The 24,439-nt window shown below is 39.0% G+C and overlaps 1 protein-coding gene across 3 annotated transcripts in view; it reads right to left on the bottom strand.

Moving 5' to 3' along the window:
• Positions 1-887: 887 nt before the first annotated feature.
• The window catches only part of PCBD2 (pterin-4 alpha-carbinolamine dehydratase 2), a 38,531-nt gene continuing 14,979 nt past the window's right edge, over positions 888-24,439 (bottom strand). For all 3 annotated transcript variants that reach the window (XM_044454564.1, XM_044454565.1, XM_044454566.1), the window contains 2 exons: positions 3,082-3,162; positions 888-1,518 (listed from right to left, as the gene is read on the bottom strand). In XM_044454564.1, coding sequence (XP_044310499.1) covers positions 1,423-1,518; positions 3,082-3,162 — 177 coding nt within the window. In that variant the 3' untranslated portion in view covers positions 888-1,422. The remainder of the gene's footprint in view (positions 1,519-3,081; positions 3,163-24,439) is intronic.

The following is a 24,439-nucleotide window of genomic DNA, read 5'->3' as shown; positions in this document are numbered from 1 at the left end:
CAGGTACAGCAGGAGCCAGATGCTTAGAAATCAGGCAAGGTGCAGGGACTGAAACACAGCTAGCAGAAAGGCCTGCATTGCTAAGGTTAGACAGTGAGGCAGGATACATACCTCTGGTGGACTCTGGGTCACACAGGAGAGCAAACAGAAAGACCTATACTGCTGAGGTAAGTTCTGGTGATAACTTATTCTTATATAGCTCTTCCTACAGGGTTCCCAGCTAGCACTCTCAGGAGGCTGAGAACTCCAGCAGGGCCTGGGACTGATCCTGCAAACAGTGATGTAGGTGTTCTGGTCACTAGATGGTGCTGCAGAGCAGGCCAGATCCTGATACAGTAGTCGCCCGGAATTCATGGAGGTTACGTTCCAGAAGCACCCGCAAATTTAGTGCCAGTGATGGGCACCAGCTGCCAAGGCGGTGCAGGCAGGAGGCACAGGCCGGGCAGAGATCGTTTTCTCTGAGCGAGTTCAAATTTGGAGGAAACAATCTCCTTGCAAGTAAGCCGCCACACAGCGAGGCACCGGCTTACTCGCAAGGAGATCGGCTTGGACTCGCTCTGAGAAAAATCCCGTGAAAGACTGAAGCTGTGAACGCTGAACCGCGACTTCACAGGAGTATACTGTACTTGCGTTTATAAACTATAAACTTCAGTGCACACCATTCAAGATAGTAGCTAATGGTTAACATCCAGAGAGCTCCAAGCACAAGGGGTGAGCTTGTCTATACGCAAGGAAATGCCATATATTTTCCCCTCAGCTGCATCGCTTGCCAGACTGCATGTTGCTCCAATGGGTCCCATTACTCTCAAGAGCTGCAGCAGGTGGCCAGAAATCAGAAGTCTCAGTGTGAAAGGGGGCAAGAAGGAAAAGACGACTACATACACAAAAACTGCACAAGCGTCTTTAATTCCAAAAAATGATCTGCCAATTTTCACCAATTAGTTATCAAGCAAAATATGCTATTAAAAATAATTCTATCAACATTAAATGCTGTGTTAGAAATGCAGGTGCTAATTCTCATGTTCAGTTGTGCTACTTCCACAGACTATAGGATACAAAGAATGAAAGAGAGCCTTGATTGGTGAAGTGCAGTGATCTGAAGTCCAGGTCACTGGTACTTTCAGCATTCTTCCTTCTGGGAATTCCTGATAGAATGGTCTCCATTAAACATGGATAAAGTAGGGAAAGATACCTACAGTGTTAGTAATATACAGGAGGAAGGGATTCTAAATGTCTTCATCCTCTTTACTCAGTACCACCAGTACACTGCCTATCTACAGAATCTATCTTCAGTCTCTAAACCAATGGCAAAATTTGAGGAATGCCATCTTTAAAAGAGAAAGCTGAATAAATGTCTCCTATAATGCAAAAGGAAATATTTTGAAGGAAATGCTGATTTCTGATGATTTCAAAACCCAGTTGTTAGACAGATGCTGCGGCTTTGTCAATGAACTGTGCCAGCTTGACATCTCGCTTTGTCAACCCACCACAGTCATGGGAAATGAGAGTTATCTGGACCTGTTGATAAGAGAGAAGAAAGAATGTTATGATTTATTAGCCCATGTGTTCCTGTGCAGACAGACAAGATCTGGATTCAGTCTGAAATTCTTTTTCACACACATTTGATGTGTACATTTACAGATTATTGTGGAATTGTTTGTTTCTTAATTCCTGACTGCTGATTGTAAGTTGGAATAACTTTTTCAAATGAAAGGCATTGCATAGCACAGCTGTCAGGTGAACAGCCTTGAGAGAACTTGGAGAATAACCAAAGAGAACACCAGTGAAGAGCACATGACATTCTGAGTTGGGATTCTTGGGTTTCTTCCAGAAAGAGGTACCCAATTATTCATTTATTTGGGATATTTCTAGCCCGTCCAGTAACTCTGTGTCTCTGGACAGCTCACAATAGAATCAATAAATACAACAATTAAATAACGTGCTTTTAAAAAGTAGTTGTGCATATTGGTTTCAGAAGGAATTTAGGTCCTAACTCAACTGCAAATGCTAAATTGTGCAATTCAAGCCAGAAACCCAAAAGTGACAAGCTCGGCAATACCTTGTAGGTCAGTTCTACAGGAGAAAACAGACTGACTGAAATTCTACTTGTGTGATGCAGCTGCCTCCAAGGGATTATCTACACTTCCCCAATTGAATTTTCTTTGGTACATTGTCCTGGTTAGCATGCATGCATGTTTAAATAAAAGTCCAGATAATCTTGTTCAATTCTCAGAATATTATGGCTTCTAGAAACACATTTCTGAATACTAGTTTCATTAAAAATCAGTTTGCTTTTATCAGAAGTTATGCTGCACGTATGTGGTCATACAAGCTACCCGCTAGGTATGGTTTCAGTTGGATGATACATCTTTCTCTGCAAGAAAGTAGTTTTCATGATGGAGTGCTAATATTTACAAAATAGCAATCCAAAATGTCTTTATGAAAAAATTGAGCTCCTTCTTAAAGGCTTTCATTTTCTACAAGCTTATACAAGATTTCTTTCCTATACACCTATACCCTTACCTAAATGTTTTCTGTCCTTATTTTCAGAACCCATAGGTATATTTTGATTCTAGTCATATTAAGAATCTGGAGTTGTCCTTAAAAATATCCCTTAACTGACTAATTCAAATTTACTTGAAGACAAGAAAATCAGATAATTTGTTTTTCTTTCAAGGCGATCTTTAATTTGTTTTCGCAAAAAGAGAGAGAGAGAGATAGCAGGAAGTCTGAAAGAAGGATTGTTCCTCAAACTGTGTTGGTTCATCCTACTTTTAACTCTTGCAAAATAGGGCTGGGATTGGGGGTCCCAGCAATTGCACAACCTGTTTTCATCCAACGTGACAGCGGGGCAAAAGGAATATACATGGACAACATGTAAGCTCAGCTCACTGTTAAAAACAAAGCTTGCTGCAGATGATGAAGCAAATTTTGGAAAACTACTAAATGTCAAATGTATGATAGCAGTACCAAGGATTAATACTGACAACTAAAACTCACATTTACTTTTTAATTTATCAAAGATGCTGACCAGTCAAAACCTACTACCTCTAGCAAAATCTAAGTCATTAAGCTCATTACCTTATTGTATACATTAAACCACTCAGGGTGATGATTCATCTTTTCAGCCTGAAGAGCAATACGAGTCATAAATCCAAAAGCCTGTGTTGAGAAAAATGCATTTACACATTTTACATACATATGTAATTTTTAATATTTGGCAATCTATGATAACTTTGAGGTATAAGAGAAGAAAAGGAACATAATTTAGCTGCTAGAAAATATAAAGAAAGAACAGACAATTGTAAAAGATGCCCAAAATGGGTGCACAGGTATGCAGTTGTGATGTAAAATAAATCCTGGCAAAACTTTGCCTGTGGAATAAAGAATGTTAATAAAAAGTTAATTCCAGTTTTCAAAGATTTTTGCTAATTGGCCTCTAACTTTTAAAGTTCTTAGCAAATCCATTAATATAGTAAGAATTTATAATCTTATTTCAAAAGTTAAAAGAGCTTCATATACATTATTTCTGTAATCCTTACAAAAGTTCTCTAAAGGTATACTGACATTATTATCCTTTTAGTACAAACAGAGGGGGGGACCAAGAAAACTGTGGCTTGCCTAAGACCACCTAGTGAGTTCGTGGCTGATGTGAGATTTCATGCAGACATCCAGACACAAGGCACAAACACTTAGCTGTTATGCTAGACCAGCTTTGCTTTGTGCAAACAAGTTATAAATTTTACATACATGTACATACAATGCATGAATGCCTGAAACATCAATCACATAATTCAGTAACTTAACTTCCAATAATGAAACCAAAAGAATTGATCTAAACACAAGGTGGCAAATCTAATTTAAAGACCATTTTTAAAGGATAGCTATATGTTCTGCATTCAACATGTGGTTTTCAAATATCTATTCATAAATTAGTATCTTAACACTGAACAACTGAAGTCTTGTTACAAAAGTCCCTACCTAGAAACTTAATTCTACAATAGCAATTTTGGAACAAACATATAATTAAGAAACAGCATAATGATTGGTAATAGTTCTAGTATTTTTTTTTCTTTCCACAACTGGAGACTGAATAAAGTATGACTGTGCAAACCAATTTGTCAGTCAGATGAATGCAGTCATTACAATCAGAGCAAATTATTCCAGTGAAGTTTTTCATTTACAAATCACCAAACTGTCAGCAATTGAAAGGACCAGTTTTCCTATGGGGGGGGAAGTTAATTTTCCTTGAAGTTCTTGTTTGGTTAGCAGTCTGAACCTATTCATGTTTGTTCAAACATAAATCCCACTGAGTTCTATGGGACTTGTTTCCAAGTATGTGTGCATAGGATTGAAACCTTCATTAACACTTGCACTGAGTAATTTTGTTTCAAAATAATGTAGAAAGTGGTTTTGAAACTTTTAGAAGTGTTGCTGTCTTCTCTCAAAATTGGTCAGCATTAATTTATGCTAAAGGCATGTATGGCTAACCAGATAATGATTAATGGCTCTGAAATACGCATTTACTTTAATTTCTTGTGTTGCAAGTATTTGCTGTCTTAACTGAACTAATGCTTCAGTTCTATGCATGCTTACTTGCAATAATCCTCTAAGGAATACAGCAGGACTTACTGTTAAGTACACATGCAGAATATTAGGCTGTAATTTACACAAAGAACTTACTCCTTCCCCCATTCCCTCAATATAACATAATTCATGAAGTAGAATTAAGGCTCAGAACATTTTGAAGGTATACTGGCTTTATTCTGACTGGAGATAAAAGGAGATAAATACCCTAACCCAAGTCAGTATGTGTCCAGTTGATATTAATGTATCAGCACACATGATTCAAACAGCATAAACATCTTGCTTCAGAAATTATAGTAAAATTAACCAATCATACTTCTAAAAATAAAATCACACACTTGACACAAAAACGGCATTTTGACATCACATTAATATCTATGGGCAGAAGTTTATCCACATAAAAAGTTCAATGATCCCACTTTCCAGTATATGTTTCATTGCAGTGACTTACAGAAGAACCTTAAGAATTCCAAATATTTCTGGAATTGAGGCTATTAGTGACATTAAAACATTATATAACTTATACACTTTCCCGTTTTCTCACTGCTCACTTAAAAGCTCTATCCAGCTGTGTGTACATTTCTTAGTCAAGCTACTTAATGATAAACTGCTGAGTTTATCACTTACTTCAGAGCTGACAAAATCAGTAACATTCAAGTGATCTTTGTCATTTGGACACATACGGTCCTATTGACCTTCAACCACACACCTTGTTTGGTTCCTGTCTATCAACACTTGTTTCAACTTCAAAAGCCTGCAATTAAGATAAATACTACCTATAAAAATATAATTAAGAAATGAATGCCATTTACTTCAGTGAATAATTTCACTGCAAGTCAACTTATGTCTCCTCTCTGCATCAACAATAACAACTCATCCTAAACACAAAAAGTTGAATTTGAGAACACTCTGAAAGCCCAAGTCATGACTACCAGGAAACAAAGGTAAGTGCGTTTAAGCATGCTTAAACCAGGGTTAGAACACAGTTGGGTGGCACCGCACAAACTTTGCAAACAGAACAGCCCCAGTTCAGTCTCCGGTATCTCAAGGCAAAGGGATCAAGAAGTAAATGATGAGAAAGACTCTGCCTGAAATCCTGGAGAGCCACTGCCTGCTAGAATAGATGATAGTTGGGTAGATGGATGATTTTTTCATCTGGTGTAACGCAGATTCATATGTTCCTAACATCCTTTGGAATGAGCCAAACATTCATCTAATCAGGCCATACAAGCATGCAAGATTAATCCACATTCCAATTTCTTAAAGATGTTGAGTAATTAAGCTGAAATATGGGATGGTTACATATGCCCACAGCACTTACTCACTGATATCTGGCCATGTTGGTAAGGAGATATAAATATATATTGGTTTATCATGCTTAAGTTACCAGCTCCAATTATAGAGAAGCAGAAGCATGAAAGGTTGTCCTTAACACACAGCTGGCCAGTATAGACAGCCAACTTTCTATGTTGCTACACATAGACCATGGTAAGCAAATAAAAGAACAAATGGCAGTTAGCAGTTAACCAACTTAGTGGGAACTGATCAGTTTTGAAATAAATGCTAAAATCCTTTCCTTTTGAAGGGAATGGGCATTCAACACAGTATAAAGAAGCTTACACATGCTTAAGTTCTACTGAAGTAAGTATTATACATCAGTTCATTTAGTGCAAAACCATTTAAATGATCTAGCAATGAAAGGTTCCACAACACTTTAACAAATAAAAATGTTTTGTGTGTCTTGTAAAAACAGCTGATTTGCATAAGATAACAGTATGAAACATTAGTCTGTTTCAGTCAGATTCTATGCACATGTAAGAGACATGTTAGCTACAGTCCATTTTAAATACATAGCAATCTCCCTATTACAAGCATTTTGTACCATGAAAATGAGAAGCAGGTCTGCTGAAGTAATTTCAGCAGGGCAATCTCTATTAAGCCCCCTAAATACTTCCCTTGCTAATTAAATGAAATTAGAACTTTATTGTTTATGGATCACCTTTTGTATCTGTAGGCCTGTAACCTTCTTTTTATAAAGTACAATTGGCAGTGGAGGGAAAAGCTATTTAGGATTGATTATATATGAAAACATTATTACATAATCAGTTTGGACATTTCTTCACGTCTTGAAACATAATCAGTAATTGGGTGTAATTGGTGATCAAGGAAACTATCTGGTGATCAATTAAAGTAATTACCAGATTCCGGCAACACAACCAATCTTAATTTGAGCTAGAGTCTGCACTTCTTCAACTTTAATTTAAAATAATGAATATTATTAAGCAGTCTGCAAGCCAAGATCATGGTCAAGCATATATGATATGGCAGTAGTCAGATTAGTTTTGGTGAATTGTGTTTACCAGCAAGCCAAACACTTCATGTTGGAAAGTGTTTTGTTTATTCTGAAAAAAATCTACCATGGCCTTGACCTTCCTACACTGTGAGTACTCTAAAATTACAGTGAGGTTATTTTAGCATCTAGATTTTTCTGTTCAAATCATCCAACAGTACTTAAAAACACCTCTGTGTAAAATTAGTATCCAGCACAGATTAATACACATGGTAGTTTAAGACATGATTTTTCATTATCCTTGAGATCAAAATCTGCTTTGGGGTCCCAAAACTGCCTTGGGGGACACTGTTAAGGCTGGACAGTGGCATAGAAATGTTTAAAAATAAGCCAAATAAAATCTAGTCAAAACTTTATAAAAGTTGGTTTCAGTAGGACTTGCTTTCTCTTAATGTATCAAGAATAGCTGTGTCAATAAAGTTTTTTAGAAGATTAAAACACTCATACCTCAAAAAGGACTTGGTGATGTTGTCTTAATTTGTGCAAATACTTTGGGGATTGTAGATTGTCGCTTATCCAGAGGAATAACATTAATTTTAATCCAGTACACTAGGAGGAGATTGGGATTAAAACAATTTCTCTCTGTCCTTTAAAATGACCCGTGCAAATCATCATGGGAAGCAAAGTCTCCTGCTGCCATTATCTGTCCGAGGAACCCTTGATCCTTCATGAACTAGCTTGGTGAACCCAGTAGGCAGGATTTTGTCCACACCCCAGGGTTTCTGCTCTCTTCTTGGGGCATTTGAAGCAGGGAGATGTGCTAATTTACTGTCTATCACTTCCAATATGTCAATATTCTGTGAAAGTTGTATGATCAACAGTAAAAGTTGCTTCTCACGATAGATTCACTGTAATGTGATATCTGCTGCCATATTTCTCTATTTCTCTATGGGTAAGATACACTGAAATAATGACGACCAACCATTTCTAAAACTACACTCAAGTTATGATTAAATTAACTTCTCTTTTACTTCTGAAATTATAAATGTATTTTGTAGTCTTCTAAATTTCTTCATCCAGAATGCTCATGGAGCTTTCCACTAGGATACGGCAGCATGTCTCCACAGCAGGCATATAACCCGGACACTCACCATCTTCCTTCAGTACTCCCTGTCTTCTATGTTACCAAGCACAAGCATGTGGTATTGAACATGAACATCCAATATGTCACGTCTCTGTACATCAGGCTGCCCAGACCATTCTTCCATTAGAAATCCAGCAAGATGTAACATATCAGAATGTTACTTGACTATATATGCTATTATCTTTACAGTCATCTATTTGCCCATTACAAATAGAGGACTGAATCCAAAGATGTCATTCCATTAATGGAACTGCTTTCCATCAGTAGAATTGAGCTGGGAGCAATTTTCTTCTTCTCTGCATGCCTGTAACATTTGCCACAGAGTGCTGGGAAGCCCTCTAGAGTAAATTTTTGGGTGGTACAAAAGGCTGCAGCCAGGAGGAGGGAGGGAGAAAGACCCACTGAACTAGTGGACTTCTGTTAGCAGGATGTTGGATTTAACCCAAAGTGTGTGGTCTGTTTATGTCCAAAAACATATCAGATATTAGTGCTCCTATTATGAGCTCTATATCTCAGTTCTTTCTTCTTCCAAGAATATTAGGAGAAATTTAGCAATAGAGAGAGTTGTAGCCTTCTCTATAGTTTCCAAACTTGTTTACAATTACACTCGTGAAGAAACTAGCTAGCCAGCTCTATATCAAACATTTTGACAGCAAAAGCACAAACACTGATCTATTTTAAGTAGTTTGCCACTCGGTGTAATCTTGTAAAAGCCATTCTTGCCTTTGATATTTAGAATGTTTACACTTCATATGTTATTCAAGCAACGTTTTACATATTAACAAATAATGTGAACAAAACTTCATGTTAGATCAAATTCTTTAACAAGTGTCCTGCCAAAGTACTGTGATTTTTCTATAAAATTATTCCAATTTGTTGATCTTACATTGGATGAAACATACTGTAACAATCTTCATAATTTCTGTCCTGTTGGGACACTATGATTTAAAGTAACATAATACAGACCAGTACCACTGCTAATCTAAACCACCTGACCAGATAAACAACAGCTTCCCCTTCTCTCTTCACTGAAGGCATTTCTGTTTATTGTCATATGATTTGCTAATTTTCAGGAGATGAAGAATAAATGCAGCCAAGTCGAACTGTGGGTAAGAGGAAAGGCCTTTTGCACAGTGGAATATTTTCACATGCAGGTATTAGCACAATGTCAAGAGCTTCAAGAGAGGGTAGACAATATTGTTATAAGTATATATATAAAAGTAATAATGGTGAAGAAAAATAGTTTAAATCAGTACAATTTAACCATGATACAATAGCTACTTATTTCAAACGATATCAAAATAGTGTTAATTGCAAAAGAACAAACTTACAGACACTTTCATCTGTTCCAGCAGTGAGCTAAGAAGTAGCATCCTTCGGTCAGAAAACAGGTGGAAATGTGTATGTTGGATAGGTATGTAAATGAATACAATGTATATAATACAGTAGCAGTGTTAACTATCAAAAAGCAAAGAAACTTAGAGTTTAAGAATATTTTTCAATTATATATTTGATTATGGTATTACCAATGGTTGCTGTTTGGACGCCCATTTTGAACAAAAGGTCTCATGAACTTATGTTCCTCCTTTGAGCAGTCAAAAGCTACAGACCATGTTCCTTGCAAGAAGTTCTGTATTGCTATCAAGTAGAAATCATACAAAACGTATCTCTGAGCATGCACAGAGCAGCTTGTTGAACCCAATATAGTGTTTACCCCCAGGAACTCTCCTTATGAACATGCCTGGACCCCATCCCCTCAGGAGGGACTCTCTCAAGGCAAGCATGCCTCCTCTCCATGCACTGCTCTTTCAACCGGGCCTCGCATCTCTGCTGTTACCTTGCCATGAAGTTGAGGGCATGGGCAGGGGAGGCGCTAGCCTGTGTCTGAGAATTCCTCTTCCCTAGAGACCCCTCCCACTAGCTATACCTCTTGGTCATTCCCAGGAATTGCCTGGCTGTGCAAAGCATCTGGCCTTGAGATAATCTCCTCTTCCTCTTCCTGCATCTCAGAGTCTTGCCCTAGCCCATCCTCCCCAAGCTCACTGAAATATGTTTCACTTTCTGATTCTGAACCATCTGGAATGAAGCCAGCAGTCCTGGGAATGATTGCCCAAGACCACCATCCTTTGTACTCCCAACAACAGGAGAGTTATAAATTCTTTTACGAATTAAACTAGTAACAATCAGATACCTACTCTTTAATGCAACATTTCCTCTTTGTTCAAATTCCATAAATTACACCTTATAAGATGTCTTCATCTCCTGCATAATTGTTCAAACTCATGAGAAGTAAGAATACATCTATGTTCAAAAGAAAATTGCAAAATTACAACTTGATTTTGATGACATATTATGAACAAACTTCAGCTAAGAGAATCTCTACTTGAATTCTAAGAACTTGGGTTTCTACAGCAAGGTTCCAACAACTAACACAACTCCTGCAACAAGTCATATGAACTGAAAGGGTCTCAAATTTGGTTTTCTCAAACAGTATTTGTCCTCCTCCAGCCCAGTCCAATTCCAAATGATAAAATGTTTCTGATCTGAGGGGAATTTCAAAAAGGTTTTGTTATAGCTTGAAGGTCAGCTGTTTGGGAGAAGGTGGGATGTATGGAAAGTTCCAGTCACATGCTTCTGAGAACACCTAAAGTAGTTTTTTGGATCCTGGCCCACATTTACTTAACTGCAAGATTTTTGGCAAAGCAGTTAAGTTAGAAATCATGTTAAATAGGTAGGACACTACACCACTATTTGATATTTAAATATATTGCATAAAGGCCACTCTATAAATTTATGCTTCTCCAAATAAAGCTACATTTCTTTAACATGACATGTCACAGCATTCTTCAGATTGACAGTATTTTAAGTGATTGCTACCTTTTTATTAATATTTTTAAATAAACTACATCAAAAAATTAATGCCAGAAGAAATGATAAAAGAGGAAGAAAAAACTTCCATGCCTGCTTCTTATCTTATGAAGATTTCTCTTGTATTTGTGTTAGAAAATAGGTGTGTACCATGATAAAGTGTTTGATTGGGATTTTTGTTCTAAAAAACGGATTTTGGGCACCCAAGCAAAACATTTCACTTGATTTAGAGTCTGCCTGCGTAAACTCTGTAAGCAACAAACACCTGTTAAAACAATCAGCTCCTTTATAAAGTGTCTATGTAATCCAAACAGACAGTGATAAAGTTACTTGGTTCAAAATTAATCAAACTCACTCAAAATACTGTGAGTTAGTACACTAAGAGTACTAAGCTCTCACAGAAAACCAAATATTTGGAACCCACTCCTAATTTGAATGTGTGCTTTTGAATTGTTACCTCACATGACTTTTACTTACTTGAGTTTTTCAGCTCAGTATGGAATTCACCAAGCGCCGCATAACTGAGAAACCCTAGGAAAAGTGCTCTAATATAATAAACCTCAGGGCATCCATCTGTTGGCCCTAACTAAGCATAAAAAGACACAATGCTGTGTGGTAGTAAATATCTTGAAATTTGCACTTAAAGAAAGAAGGATAGAATACAGAAGTTCAATCTATAGGATTTATTTTTAAATCTTTTTAAATATATAACTAGTTGCACATGTGAATACACACAACAACAATGAAACAATAGAAAGGAATGCCAAGTTACAGATAAACTATTTTTATTAATAAAGCCTTTTACCTTGTAACAGATCCTCTGCAAACTAAAAGGTATTTGGAAAAACTTTGAAAGTACCTGAAAGATTATGTGGGATGTATGTCAGAAAATACAGGTAAAGAATCATGCTTAGATTTTCTTTGGAGTTGGATTTAGAGTAAATTATTTGTGCTTAATTTAATCAATATAAAGGAAATTTAAATTAGTTATAGTTATAACTTTTTAGATAGATTCCTTTAGGATATAATTATACTATATTTTCAAAAATACTGTGATTGGCCAACTAAAGCATTAGGTTGCCATTCTATACCCAAGTGTCTAGATGTTGTATGAACAGCCTTGCTAGAACACACCAAAATCCTACCTACTTCAGCATTCTATTCACACTATGCCCATGTGGAGCCTCATATGCCTGCTAGCATTACACCACAACTGGCAAAGAGGTATCTAATAATGGAGGTAATATATAGCCATTATAACTAGTAGCCATTGATAGCCTTATCCTCCATGAAACAAAGAAGCCTACCCAGAAAGGATCCCATCAAAGTACTAACCAGGCTCCTCTCCAGAGATCAGATAAGCCCAGGTGCTTTCAGAGTGGTGTCAGCCCTACTGCACTCCACTGGGCCCTACTGGGATTTGAGTATGAGTAGATGTGCAGAATACTGAACAAGTAGTCATTTTGACATCTCCCGCCACACATGCATATCCTCGGGCTAATTGATGAGACTGATTACAGACCAAAACTCAATTTTAAGTTTGTGAGCAAGCTAAGCACCACATACTCCACAATTATGCAGAGTCTCTTCTTTGTGTTTGCTAATGGAAAAGAAAGTTAAAGAAGACAGTATCCAGCCAAAGCTGGTTTCAATTGTTTAAATTACTTAGCACTTAAGAGAAGTTCTTCACTTTAGCCATCTTAAAAAGGCACCTCTGTTTAGATTCTACAATATGCATACTTATGTAATCATTCTGTAAACTAAATCTCAACAAGAACTTTTTAAAGGTCATGTGTCATATATAACTGGTCCCAGGTAAAGGGATATAGTCCTTTATATGAAGAACTTACTGTAATCCATTTCTAGTTTGCCACTAACACATTCTTCAAGGAAGCAAGATCTAATTGTAGGAAATTAATCCCTCCTTTTATAGTTCAAAGTGGTATTAGTATTACCAGACATTTTCACCAATAAGTAACACTGAAGTCTATTAAACACAGACTCAAGTTAACACAGGCTCAAAATAATGAGATCTGAATCCAACATTAAAATGCTTAAGTCGTTGGTTTCTAGAGCAGAAAAACATCCAAGTCCCCTCAAAATTTTAGACACATGCTATTTGGCCCTATGAGCAAGTCTTCTTCCTTGGCCCGCCAAAACAAATAGACCAAAACAGCAAGTGGGGAGGAAATACCAAAAACTGAAAGCCCCAGCAAACACACATAAGGCTGATTTACAGCTTTATGAAAAGACAAAATGAAAAGCTGTACTTGATCCCAACTGATAAACTGTGGAGCTGCCAGTGGTTTTTCAGAGCAGATGTAACATTTTAGCAAATGTGATTGTTTGTGAAAGAAATAATTCTGATCAAAAACGAAATTGCAGCCAGCGCAAGCTCTGCACTTTGTCATTGTAATCCATTCTGACAGGAAGCAGTAAGTGGAGATTCCTACTGTGAAAGGAGCAGATGTGAAAGGTCAGCCTTGGCCTGGAACTTCAAAACCGTTAACGTGTAAAACAGTGTGCATTAAAGCCTGAAACAGCTAACCACTGGATTAACGGATGTCCGTTAAGTGGGTTTGATGTTCTTTTGGCAAGTAATGGTTAATTTTTAAAATAGGTATAATTGTAGTTTTTCTCCCCTCCCCATCTCTACTGATACATTTTTACCATCCAGAGTCCATTTTAATTGCAGAGTATAATTTGTTTTAAATGCTTTTAGGGAAAAGGAGGGTAAAAAGCTACATACAGTTTTTATTAACTTGTTCATGGCCACAATTCCAAAGTAGATGAAGGCTGTCAAAGAGATTTAGATATAGTCTCTCCAATAAAAGGTACATCCAAGTCGCCAAATATTTATCCAATAGCATTCATTACATCTACAAGCCAATTTTTTTCTTAACATTTTTCTAAAAGTCCAATTGAAATATCATTGGAAGACAAAGACAAAGCAAATTTTATTCAGGCTTAAGCAACTGAAATGAACCAGCTGAAAACAATACATGATACAGATGGAACAGTGATGGGTTTTTCAGACATGGCAGAACTCCAAATTTTAGTTAATCAAGTCATCTTACAAGTATTCAACAGCTCAAATTAAGAATAAATAGCTGCCTTCCTTCTGCAGTTGACCCAACCATATGTTACTCCCCTTTTGAATTTAATGAGGAATGGTGGATTTACAAAGCAACAAACTGTAATATACTTGTGGATTTGGTACTACTAACCCTGTAGCCCTGTTTGAGACTGAAAGGTGAGATATAAAAATAAATACTTGTTAAAGATATAAACAACCCTACTATTAATTAAAGGAAATCACAGAGACCCAAACACAAAGCTTGAATATCAGCAATATGGAAAATGCATACAACATGGAGATTAAGAATCCCATTTTTCTTCACCTGAGCCAGCTCTTTTGTACAATTCGCAGAATACAGCTCATGAGGATACCAGCATTTGTTTTTTCAGTTTCTAGTTCTCATAGTTCCATAAGCTGTTTTAAACATGCAAGCCAAAATTCTCAGAGTCATACTATGTACCAAGCACTTGTTAAATTCAACTAGTACAAATAGTCAAATGAACTGGATAGCTATAAACAAAATGTACTCGGTATTTATAAAGATTTTTTCTGAAGCTCTCAAGGTACTTAAACCTGATTAAAACGGAGCAGTGAGCTCTGATTCTTATAGATGTTTCATTATCTTTAGGCTGCAGTAGCATACAGAGGCAAAAACAAGACTGGATCACTTTTGCTAGGCTGTATAATTTTGTTTACCCTGACTAAAGGACTACTTACATATTAAGATGGCAGAACAGATGAGGACAGCAAGAGAAGTGAGCTATCTGAAGTTGCTGAATGCAATAAAATAATATATAGTACTTTCTTAATTTATCTCTGATAATCACGTTGCTATTTGCAGCAGTTCTAGTTTTGAATATGAAACGTTGTTAAACTTTTTTTGATGCCTGCCACAGAATAAAAATTTAAACCAAAATTCTAAATAGAAAAAATAGAACTAATATGAGGTATGTTTACACATATGTTCTCACAGAAATAGTGACCTGCTCCTTCATTCAGGTGTGTCCAGACTAACCAAAATGAGGCACTTTATTGCTAAACTACAGCTATTTGAAAACATCCATGCAAATGAAAACAGATTGACAAAACGTTATTGATACAGTGTGAAAGGGCCACTGCTTTAAGACAAATACCTATTATTGTCTTGAAATTACCTGTACCTAGGACAAATGTTGTCTTCACCTTCAACAGAACCAGCTTTTTACTGAGTTTTCTGCCCTGCTATGATGTGAAAGTGTAATGTAAGTAACTGCAGCAGCATGTGTAACTCCATGAATTCTGCCATTACCAGGACAAAAACAATGACGACCTCACAGCGGGTTTTTTCAACAAAAAGCCAGGAAAGACTATGTCAAAGGATTAATCTTAAATTGTACTTAATCATCATCTAAATAAACAACTTTTGGCACTAATGCTATGTTAAAATCATGAGTAGTTAGAAAGCTTGTAGGTATCACAGCCAAAATGGAGTCCACTGTTCTTCTGAGCCAGATTCATGATTTTCTTGGCCAATAAGAAGTTATAAGCCAAAAGAGGATATGATCATGTCAGAACTACGTGGTTTTATGATATATTCTTGGGCTTATATTACCAGTGTACTCTGGTATTATGATTCTGATACAATTGCACCTATGAATTGCTATCTGTGAGTTCTGGAAATTTTGCCATCAGCTTTTCATAAAAGAAATAACCTCAAAAAAGCACAGAAACCAGAAGTTCAATATTCAGCCAACCTTTTCAAATACAGAGATTTTTCTCCACTTTCAAGCACTGCTCATAAATAATCCTGATTTATAGCAAATCGGCTATTTTTTTCCTATACACAGGGAGGCTACCCATCACCTAACTACCAAAAGAAATACTGTTATAAACTTTGCAGGTGCACAAATCACAGCATATGGCAGAGGACTCAGAGGATAATGGGAAATGAGGCAGCTTAGGAAAGAACATATGAAAAACACAGGACCAAACAAGGTGGATATAAAACTCGTTTAAAAAGTAATCAAATGTAATAGTCTAAAAGGGGGCAACTAATCAATAGCCATGTTTAAGACAATGAATCTACCATAAGAAATGAAAATGAACATACCTTTAGAATAATCAAAACTAATAGTTCTTCAGTGTTCATTTTTAGAAGGTAAACACAACTGATACAAACAGTACCTGAAACCAGGTGTTCCTAAAAGAAGATTCACATGCAAGGACTAAGCTTGTCGTAACTGGGTTCATTTCCGATCCTAATGTAGCCAAGTTGCATTGCTCTGACCTCCATTTAACAAATCAACTTGATGGGTTCTGGGAGTGCCATAAAAACCTAATAGCTGAGTGAGATTTTAAAAACTTTTAAAATATAGTTATGAAACAAAATGTTGGGAGAACCCCTTCAATACTGGAAATCAAATTAAATCGAGACATTTCTAACAGTCTTGACAGATATAATCCTGGTTACCATGTAAATTTATGGTAAGCTGCTGTGATATTAGCCACAGGTGCTACTTTTAATATATGGGCTGCATCTGGCTGGGAATAAAATTTCTCAGAGGACGAGAAATGACCTCACTATCAGACAATGGAGGGGGAAAATACAAGGCCACTGTGACTTATAAAAAGCAAGGGATGTGGTCCATAAATGAATATCTGACATAAAATTCATTTTAAGTGTGCAGATTGTAGGCTAAAAGATATTATGTTTTCAGTACATTAAAAGGCATGGACATTTTTCAGTCAAAGAGCCAAAAGATTAAATATGCAAGACAGCTATGAAATACTTGGACTGCAACTATAAAATCAAATTTGCTAGTCTTTGATCAACAGAGAAGACAAAGTCATGTGATAAGAAACTAAAAATAAATCACAACTCATTAAGTTATCGAATGTTCAGCAGCATTACTCAGCAAACTAACCTACACTTTAAAATAGCTGACTCCAGCAAAGTGCCAATTAATTAAAAATGTATTTCAAAATATTCCAATGGCATATGATTTGATAAAATATTCCCTTTTATAGCCCTTAATTAAGTGCATACAGAAAGAACATGCCAAGAAACCATCACCACATACAAAGTTTACTTTAGGTAGAGACCAATCCATATAGTTCACCACTATAGTTCACCATTTATATCCTACTTGGATGGAAACTAAATTATTCAATTTATATTCTGTAGCTAAGCAGAGTTGAGCCTGGTAGAAATCTGGATGGGTCACTTAAAATGTTGTGAAAAGCCCAAGTGCTTCAGCTGGGGGCAGTATAAAAATGTAAAATAACAATGACAGTAATAGTACTTGCATAACTACAAAAGCTGTGGACTTAGACTGAAAGAGTACTAAACACTTAGAGGGGGGCTGCCAAGTTTCAGGAATAATCCTAGTTTACATCACAGTATCACTGCAGATGACCTCCTCATCTTCAGAGGCACTCTTGACAAGAGAGGTTCCTATGGTGGGAACAAGGGGTCTCAAATGCCCCGGATGGAACACTTACCACATGCTGCATGCAGCTCGGCATAGTAATGGCAGTGCGAAGTAGGCAATTAGGAAACAAATACTAAAAGTATTTGACAATGCAATTCAATACTAGTAATCTGGGTTCAATGAGGCTTAGCCCCTAAACGTGTACATGGGCTTGCCACTTAAGTGTAGCAAGGAACTTTTTAGAGCACTGAATCCTTGTCCTAAGCTCAGTTCAAACCCCTGTTTGGCTGCAGAGTCTTCAGCATAAGCAAATGTGCAAAGTCACTGTCAGTCCCAACTGCTGTCACATTCAGGGATTGCGCATGACAGACAGAGAAGAAAAAAGCTGAATTGTCTATTGCAGGGAATATAGCTGAAAAAAGATAAAACATGCTCCAGATAAACTCCTGTTATAAGATAATGGAACAAGACAGTGCAAGATGTTCTTTCCATTGAAGAAGACTATACACCTATTAGCCATACTCGTATTATATACTATATTTAATTTCTATATTTTGAGAATCAGTCTATGGATTTGTTGTCTTGCATACCTGGTTGGATGGTACCTGACAGCATGAATTGCTGCCTGATATCCTAATCTAAGAATGAACACTGGATGCTCATGCGGGGTTGGTAGGATGGAAGCATTCAAGGAATAGGGTTATCTACTCATTACTCAGGAAGTCACATGGACAATGATCTTTAAAGGTAGTCTCTGTCCTCTAGCTCTGCCTCCAGTTTCTGTACAAGTCCAAGTTTAGCACAGAACACCTGGAGAACAGTCAATGAGAGGGCAAAACAGTGGAGACAGAAAAAAATTCAACAGGCAAACAGGATCCCTCAAAGTGAAGGTCAGTTAGGTAAGGAATTAGTGAAAGGTGAGGCTGAATTCATCTCTTCCATGAATCTAGACTATAACCCACTTTTCCATTCTCCGGTTACTGAAAGGAAGCATCTAAAGGTTGTAATGCACCCAAGCTACCCTTCCTCTTACAAGTGCCTTTGAGGGTGATTCTATTCCACAAAGCTCATGATTTGGAGAATTTGTATTCCACGTGGCCTCCACAGAGGCAAATTTATCCAGCCTGTAATGATCTGTGTGTTAGGGATAGCCCAAATGGCTGCCCTGCAAATTTCCAGTACTGGTACACTGGTGGAGAAAACTGCTAAAGCAGCTGCAGATCATATAGAGTAAGTATACAGTGAGACAGGCATGGCAAATGTTGTGAGCCGTATGACAATACAGGCCTTAAGTGATGTAACAATGGTGGAAATATTTGCTTCTATATAGGTACATCGAGTCCCTGCACACATCCATCTTTAGCCACTCCTTGTCAGATAGGTGTAAGGATTAGGACAAAGGAAAGAAATACAGGAGTGGTGAAACAGAAAGTTAATCTTTGATGTATAAAAGGTTTCCAGACAGACAATGATAACAGTCCTTAGAGAAGAAACAAAGGTGGCCTTGTACTTAAAAGGCTACAGCTCTGACTTGACAACCAGGAAGTCTGCTTTGAATGACAGAAGCTGATCAGAATGATTTGCAGAGGCTCAGCTGGATAATATGATGATGCCTTAAGGTTGGCATGCAGACACCAGGGGAGAAAATTCTGTACCACCAATGGGGCCAGGTATGCCATGCCTTGGAGTAATCTCTTCAGATGGAAGGTTGGACCCTAACTCTAACCCAAGCTTGGACAGGACCAAAGTGAGTGTGGAGGCCATAGAATCAGGTCATCCTGTTTGCAGGAAACATAGAAACAGAGTGAGTCAGAAGGGGCCTCCCGGGCCATCTAGTCTGACCCCCGGCTGGTCCTTGATACCAACCTTAGAATTAAGAGATGACTGTTTTCTTGCTCCAGCAAGTGAAGGTGTCCACATAACTTCATAAATATGCACAGTGAATGGTCTCCAGAAGAGGATGTTACTTATCATGCCTGTGTAGAAATCAAGGTGTAGGAGTTTTCTATTCACCCTCTATGCTACTAGGTAGAACCATCCAGATGGATGCTGGATGGGCCCTTAACTGAGAAGGTCCAGACTGGTGGGCAGCAACTAGTTGGCAGATTGTGCTAGCCAAAGGATTTCCAAGAACCTCAGTTTCCTTTGCCTGAATGGGACCACTAGCATAACCAAGGCTTGATGGAGTCTAACTTTCCTCAGAACCCTAGAAAGGAAAGGGATGGATAAAAATAGATACAACAGGCATTGAGACAAGGAAGACTTGAATGCATCCTGGTCTGCCACACTGGATGTGTGAAAGCTTGTGGGGAAGCAAATATATTTAGAATGAATACCTCAAAGCAGGACTGTACTTGGACAAAGACTCATTGCTTCAGAGTTCACTTTTCTCTCAAAGTGCTGTCTACTGAGATAGCTAAAGTCATGTTGAAGGCAGCCTGAATGTCTTGGCCTGTGATTGAGAGAACAGACAATTCTATCCACTTGAGGGGAAGTATTGTTCTGGAATACTTGATGAATGATATAGGCCTTTGCAAATATGTTGCCTGTTTTGACTGGAACGTGGTTGGACTGTGGGTGGCAAGGATCTGGAGAGACAGACTGCCTAGGATTCTAACCCGTTGTGGTTGGCCTCCCAAGTCCCCTGCACAATGTTCTGCACAATCTCCTCTAGTTCTGGCAATGAGCACCTCAACTCTGAAGACTGATGTTGTTGTTACTACAACTCTGGTAGGACCCCTCTCTTGTTGAGATTGGATAATTTTGCCAAGAAGAGGAATAAAAGTTTAACATCTGGAGTGATGAGACTTGGACTGCAATGTTTCAGGATCTAAGTAATTCTGACAGGGTGGAAGAGTCTCTGTAGTGGGGAAAAAAGGGAAAACAACTCCACTGAAGGACTTGGATGCAGGTAATCATGAGGCTTACTGGGTGGACTAACCTCATGAGATTGGCTGACTTTTACCTGCTGTGGATTTGATCTTCTATAGGAGCTTTTTGATCTGTTCTGGCACAAGACAAACCAAGTTCTTTTTCACAGTACCATTAGCTTCTTGAATATCAAAATGGTTACAGTGAATCAGAGTGCGCAGTATTGGAGGTGACTGCAATTTTACACAAACCTGCATGGGGCTACTGGCACATGGAGATGAGCCCCTGTGAGAGCTATTAAGATCATATATTCATAGTCATGAAGAGCCTCCTGTATGGTCTTGAGCAATTTTCATCCAGAACATATGATATGCCACACAATTGCTAATACATTTTAAGTCCAGAATGGTCTAACAGTCTTCCTTTTCTGGAATCATTAAGTGAAATGAGAAAAGTTTGCATGATTTGATTAGACCTCATGTGAGGTCTTAAGATTGAGATCCTTGTTATTTACAAGATCTTCAATGAAAAGGAAAGAAGCCTTGGCAAAAATTGACCAAGTGCAGGCAACTCTCAACAGAGAGAGCTACAGCCTTGGAGACTTCTTTGGATCATATTTGTCCCTGAAGGTCTCACTTTCCTTAGAGACTGAAACACTCAACAGAGTGTCACCAGAGGGGCAACCACTAGGGGGATCTTGAGGTCATTGCCTGCTGTGCTGGAGGGTATAATGCTTAGGGGTATATTGACCCTCCTTCTGCCCTAGAGTGCAATGGCTCATTCATCCTTAATTAACTTGTCAAAAACAGATGTTTGGCACCTTGGCTTACAGAAAAAACAACATTCCTCTGAAAATGATCGCCAAAAAAACAAAGGTAGGGAGCCGTTAACAACTATTTGAGATAAGCTATAGCCATGAAAAATAAGAGAAGGCCTTCAGTGTCAAGATTTGACAAATCTTCAATTTGTGCAAAATCTGATCATTTTCCTGTCTCCTTGTCAGAGTTGCCATGCAGAGATTGGATGCCTATGAGTGCCCTTGGGTAATAAAGCAGAGGCCTAGGAAAATCGTCAGAGACATATTAAGTGTGTAAAGATGCTGAGGATTTAGAGACTGAGACTTTGCACTTACATATCTGTTCATTATGTTTGATCTTAGTACTGTCTGAATTTCCCTTATTACTTCCTTTAGGTCTTGAAGAATGAAGCACTGGAAAAGGAGAAGTGGAGAAATCAGAAGACCCCTAAATGTACAAGTACGTCCTTCCACTTGCTTGCTAGACCCATGCCCATCTTGGCTACTTAAGAAAGCAAAGGACGGGATTGGGATCTGGATCCTGGAGGTGGTCAACGCCTCTTTAAGAGACGGCCGGGTACCTGCCCCTTTAAAGGAGGCGGTAGTCCGGCCAGTCCTAAAGAAGGCATCCCTGGATCCAGAGGTGGCCGCCAATTATAGACCGGTGGCCAACATCCCGTTCCTGGGCAAGGCGCTAGAGCGGGTGGTGGCGGGACAACTCCAAGCACTCTTGGATGAAACTGATTATCTGGACCCATTTCAGTCCGGCTTCAGACCTGGTTATGGCACTGAATCTGCCTTGGTCGCCCTGTACGATGACCTGTGCAGGGAGAGAGACAGGGGGAATGCGTCCCTGTTAGTTCTCCTGGACCTCTCAGTGGCTTTCAATACCATCGACCATGGTATCCTTCTGAATAGGCTAGCGGGATTGGGTGTTGGAGGCACCGCGTGGCGGTGGTTCCACTCCTATCTCAATGGCCAATTTCAGAAGGTGGTGCTGGGGGACTATGGCTCTGCGCCATGGCAGTTATGTCATGGAGTTCCGCAGGGGTCCATTTTGTCCCCTTTGCTGTTCAACATCTACATGAAACCGCTGGGAGAGGTCATCAGGAGGTGTGGGCTGCGGAATCATCAGTACGCTGATGATACCCAGCTCTACCTCTCATTCTCCACCAATCCAGGTGAGGCAGTGGTTGTGCTGAACCTGGCCGAGGTAATGGGCTAGATGAGGGCCAATAAACTGAAGCTCAATCCAGACAAGACGGAGGTCCTGTTGGTGGGTGGCTCGGGCCTCGGGATGGGGGACTTGGGCCTCGTCCTAAATGGGGTTGCACTCCCTCTGAGGGACAGGGTTCGCAGCTTAGGAGTGCTCCCCGACCCTGAGCTGTCTCTAGAAGCTCAGGTGACGGCGGTGGCGAGGAGCGCCTTCCTTCAGCTTCGGCTGATACATCAGCTGCGTCCCTTCCTGGAGAACGATTGCCTGGCGACAGTGACACATGCGCTGGTAACTTCCCAATTAGATTTCTGTAACGCGCTCTACGTGGGGCTACCCTTGAAGACGGTCCGGATACTTCAATTGGTGCAGAATAGAGCTGCCAGGTTGCTGACGGGGACTGGGTGTTGTTCTCATATAACCCCAGTTCTCCGTCAGCTCCACTGGCTCCTGATTGAAGTCCGGGCCCAATTCAAGGTGTTGGTTATGACTTATAAAGCCCTAAACCGCTTGGGACCTGGATATCTAAAGGAACGCTTGCGCCCATATATGCCCTCCCGCCCCTTGAGATCAGCAACGGATGTCCTTCTCCGGGAACCCTCTGTGAATGATATTAGGAGGGTGAGTACCCGGAGGAGGGCTTTCTCTGCGGTGGCGCCCAGCGCTCCCCAGAGTGGTCTGCCTGGTGCCGTCGTTATTTGTTTTTCAGTGCCAGGCTAAGAACTTTTTATTTAAAACTTATTTTAATTGTTAAATTATTGTATTAATTAGGATTTTAAAACTTTTAGCCGAGAATGCACCAGGGGTTTTTAAATGTTTTTTTAATTGTTATATTATTATTTATGTATGTTTTTATGTATTCTTTGTGAGCCACCCCGAGGCTTTGTTGCGATGGGGGTGGCATAGAAATATTTTAAATAAATAAATAAATAAATAAATAAATAAATAAATAAATTCTAGCTCTGTTTTTGTAGATAAAAGGCTGCTCCTGATGCAAAAGCTAATTGAGAATTCTGCTTGCTACATTTTTATTTTCTGAATAAACAAGTCTTTGTTCAAGGAGGTAGCATGGGTTGTGCCATGGCTAAATCAGGAATAAGTTGGGAGTGCTAGGTCAACAGAGAAAGGCTGCTGGTTCTGTTGAAAATGCCAGGCTGGACAAGCTTATTAGAAAGCGCTGGCTGGTAAAGGATGGGAGGCAAAGAGTACAGCTAATGGGCTAATGGAGAAGCCACAAAAGTCACTTCCATTTGATGTTCAACCAGGAGGTATAAATGAGTGAGACACATCCTCTGATTTCCAAACCAGACTATGGCTTCCCCCACAATATGCTTGCATCCAAACATTCTACTCCAATGCTGTGCAAAGAAGTCTGAGATTTCAGCCAAGTTGCCTAGGTGGTCAAGTTTCCATACCACTAAGGATTTGCTGTTGCTGCATGGCTTCTTCTGCAGTTCTTTTGGAGGTTCCAAAACAATAAATATGTCATCAGCGGCAGCACACACTACAAGTGATCACCGGTTGGAAACAGGTTGTATGTGGTAGTGGTTTGAAATCAATCTGACATGCATGAATTTTTCAGCTTTGCAGGCTTCGCTGCAAAGAACAATCTTCGCTGGAGAACAATCCTGGACTCCCTTAGTTCAAAGGAATGCCACTAGAGCTAGCACGATCTATCCATTCAAATGAAAGAGCCCTGAACTGGAACTGTTTTCTGCCATAGATGAAGTGAAGTAATCTCTGGTTGGCCAAACAGATGATGTACAGGTAAGCTCTGGTCTGGTCCACTGAAACTAGGAAGCCCTCTTTTCTGAGTAATTATTTAATGGGCCTGAGGGTTTTCACTTTGAACTTGTTTCTTGAGATGCTAGTTCTCAATTTTTAGGTCCAGAATTGGATGGACCCCACCATCAGCCTTTGGGAAAGTGGGGCTTTTCCAAAAGGGTCTCATACTAAGACCTTTCCCCACTCCTTCTGGAAAGCATTATCTATGGCTCAAATCTAGAGGAGATGGTAGATGGCCTTGAGTGTTCTCAGATGCTTGGAAGGGTCTCTGAGTTGCTGAATATTAAAGAACTTGTCCCTGGGGATCTATCTGAGTTCCAGTTGCTGAACTATCTCCAGAAGCCAACAATCTGAGAAGAGCTGCCTCCAGATGACTGAGAAGGTGTGAAGCCTCCC

This window comes from Varanus komodoensis, unplaced genomic scaffold (genome assembly GCF_004798865.1).
Source record: "Varanus komodoensis strain SLA01 unplaced genomic scaffold, ASM479886v1 scaffold7_3, whole genome shotgun sequence".
Taxonomy (NCBI): Eukaryota; Metazoa; Chordata; class Lepidosauria; order Squamata; family Varanidae; genus Varanus; species Varanus komodoensis.
The sequence above is the reverse complement of the archived record's forward strand: the minus strand, read 5'-3'. Positions and strand labels throughout refer to the sequence as shown.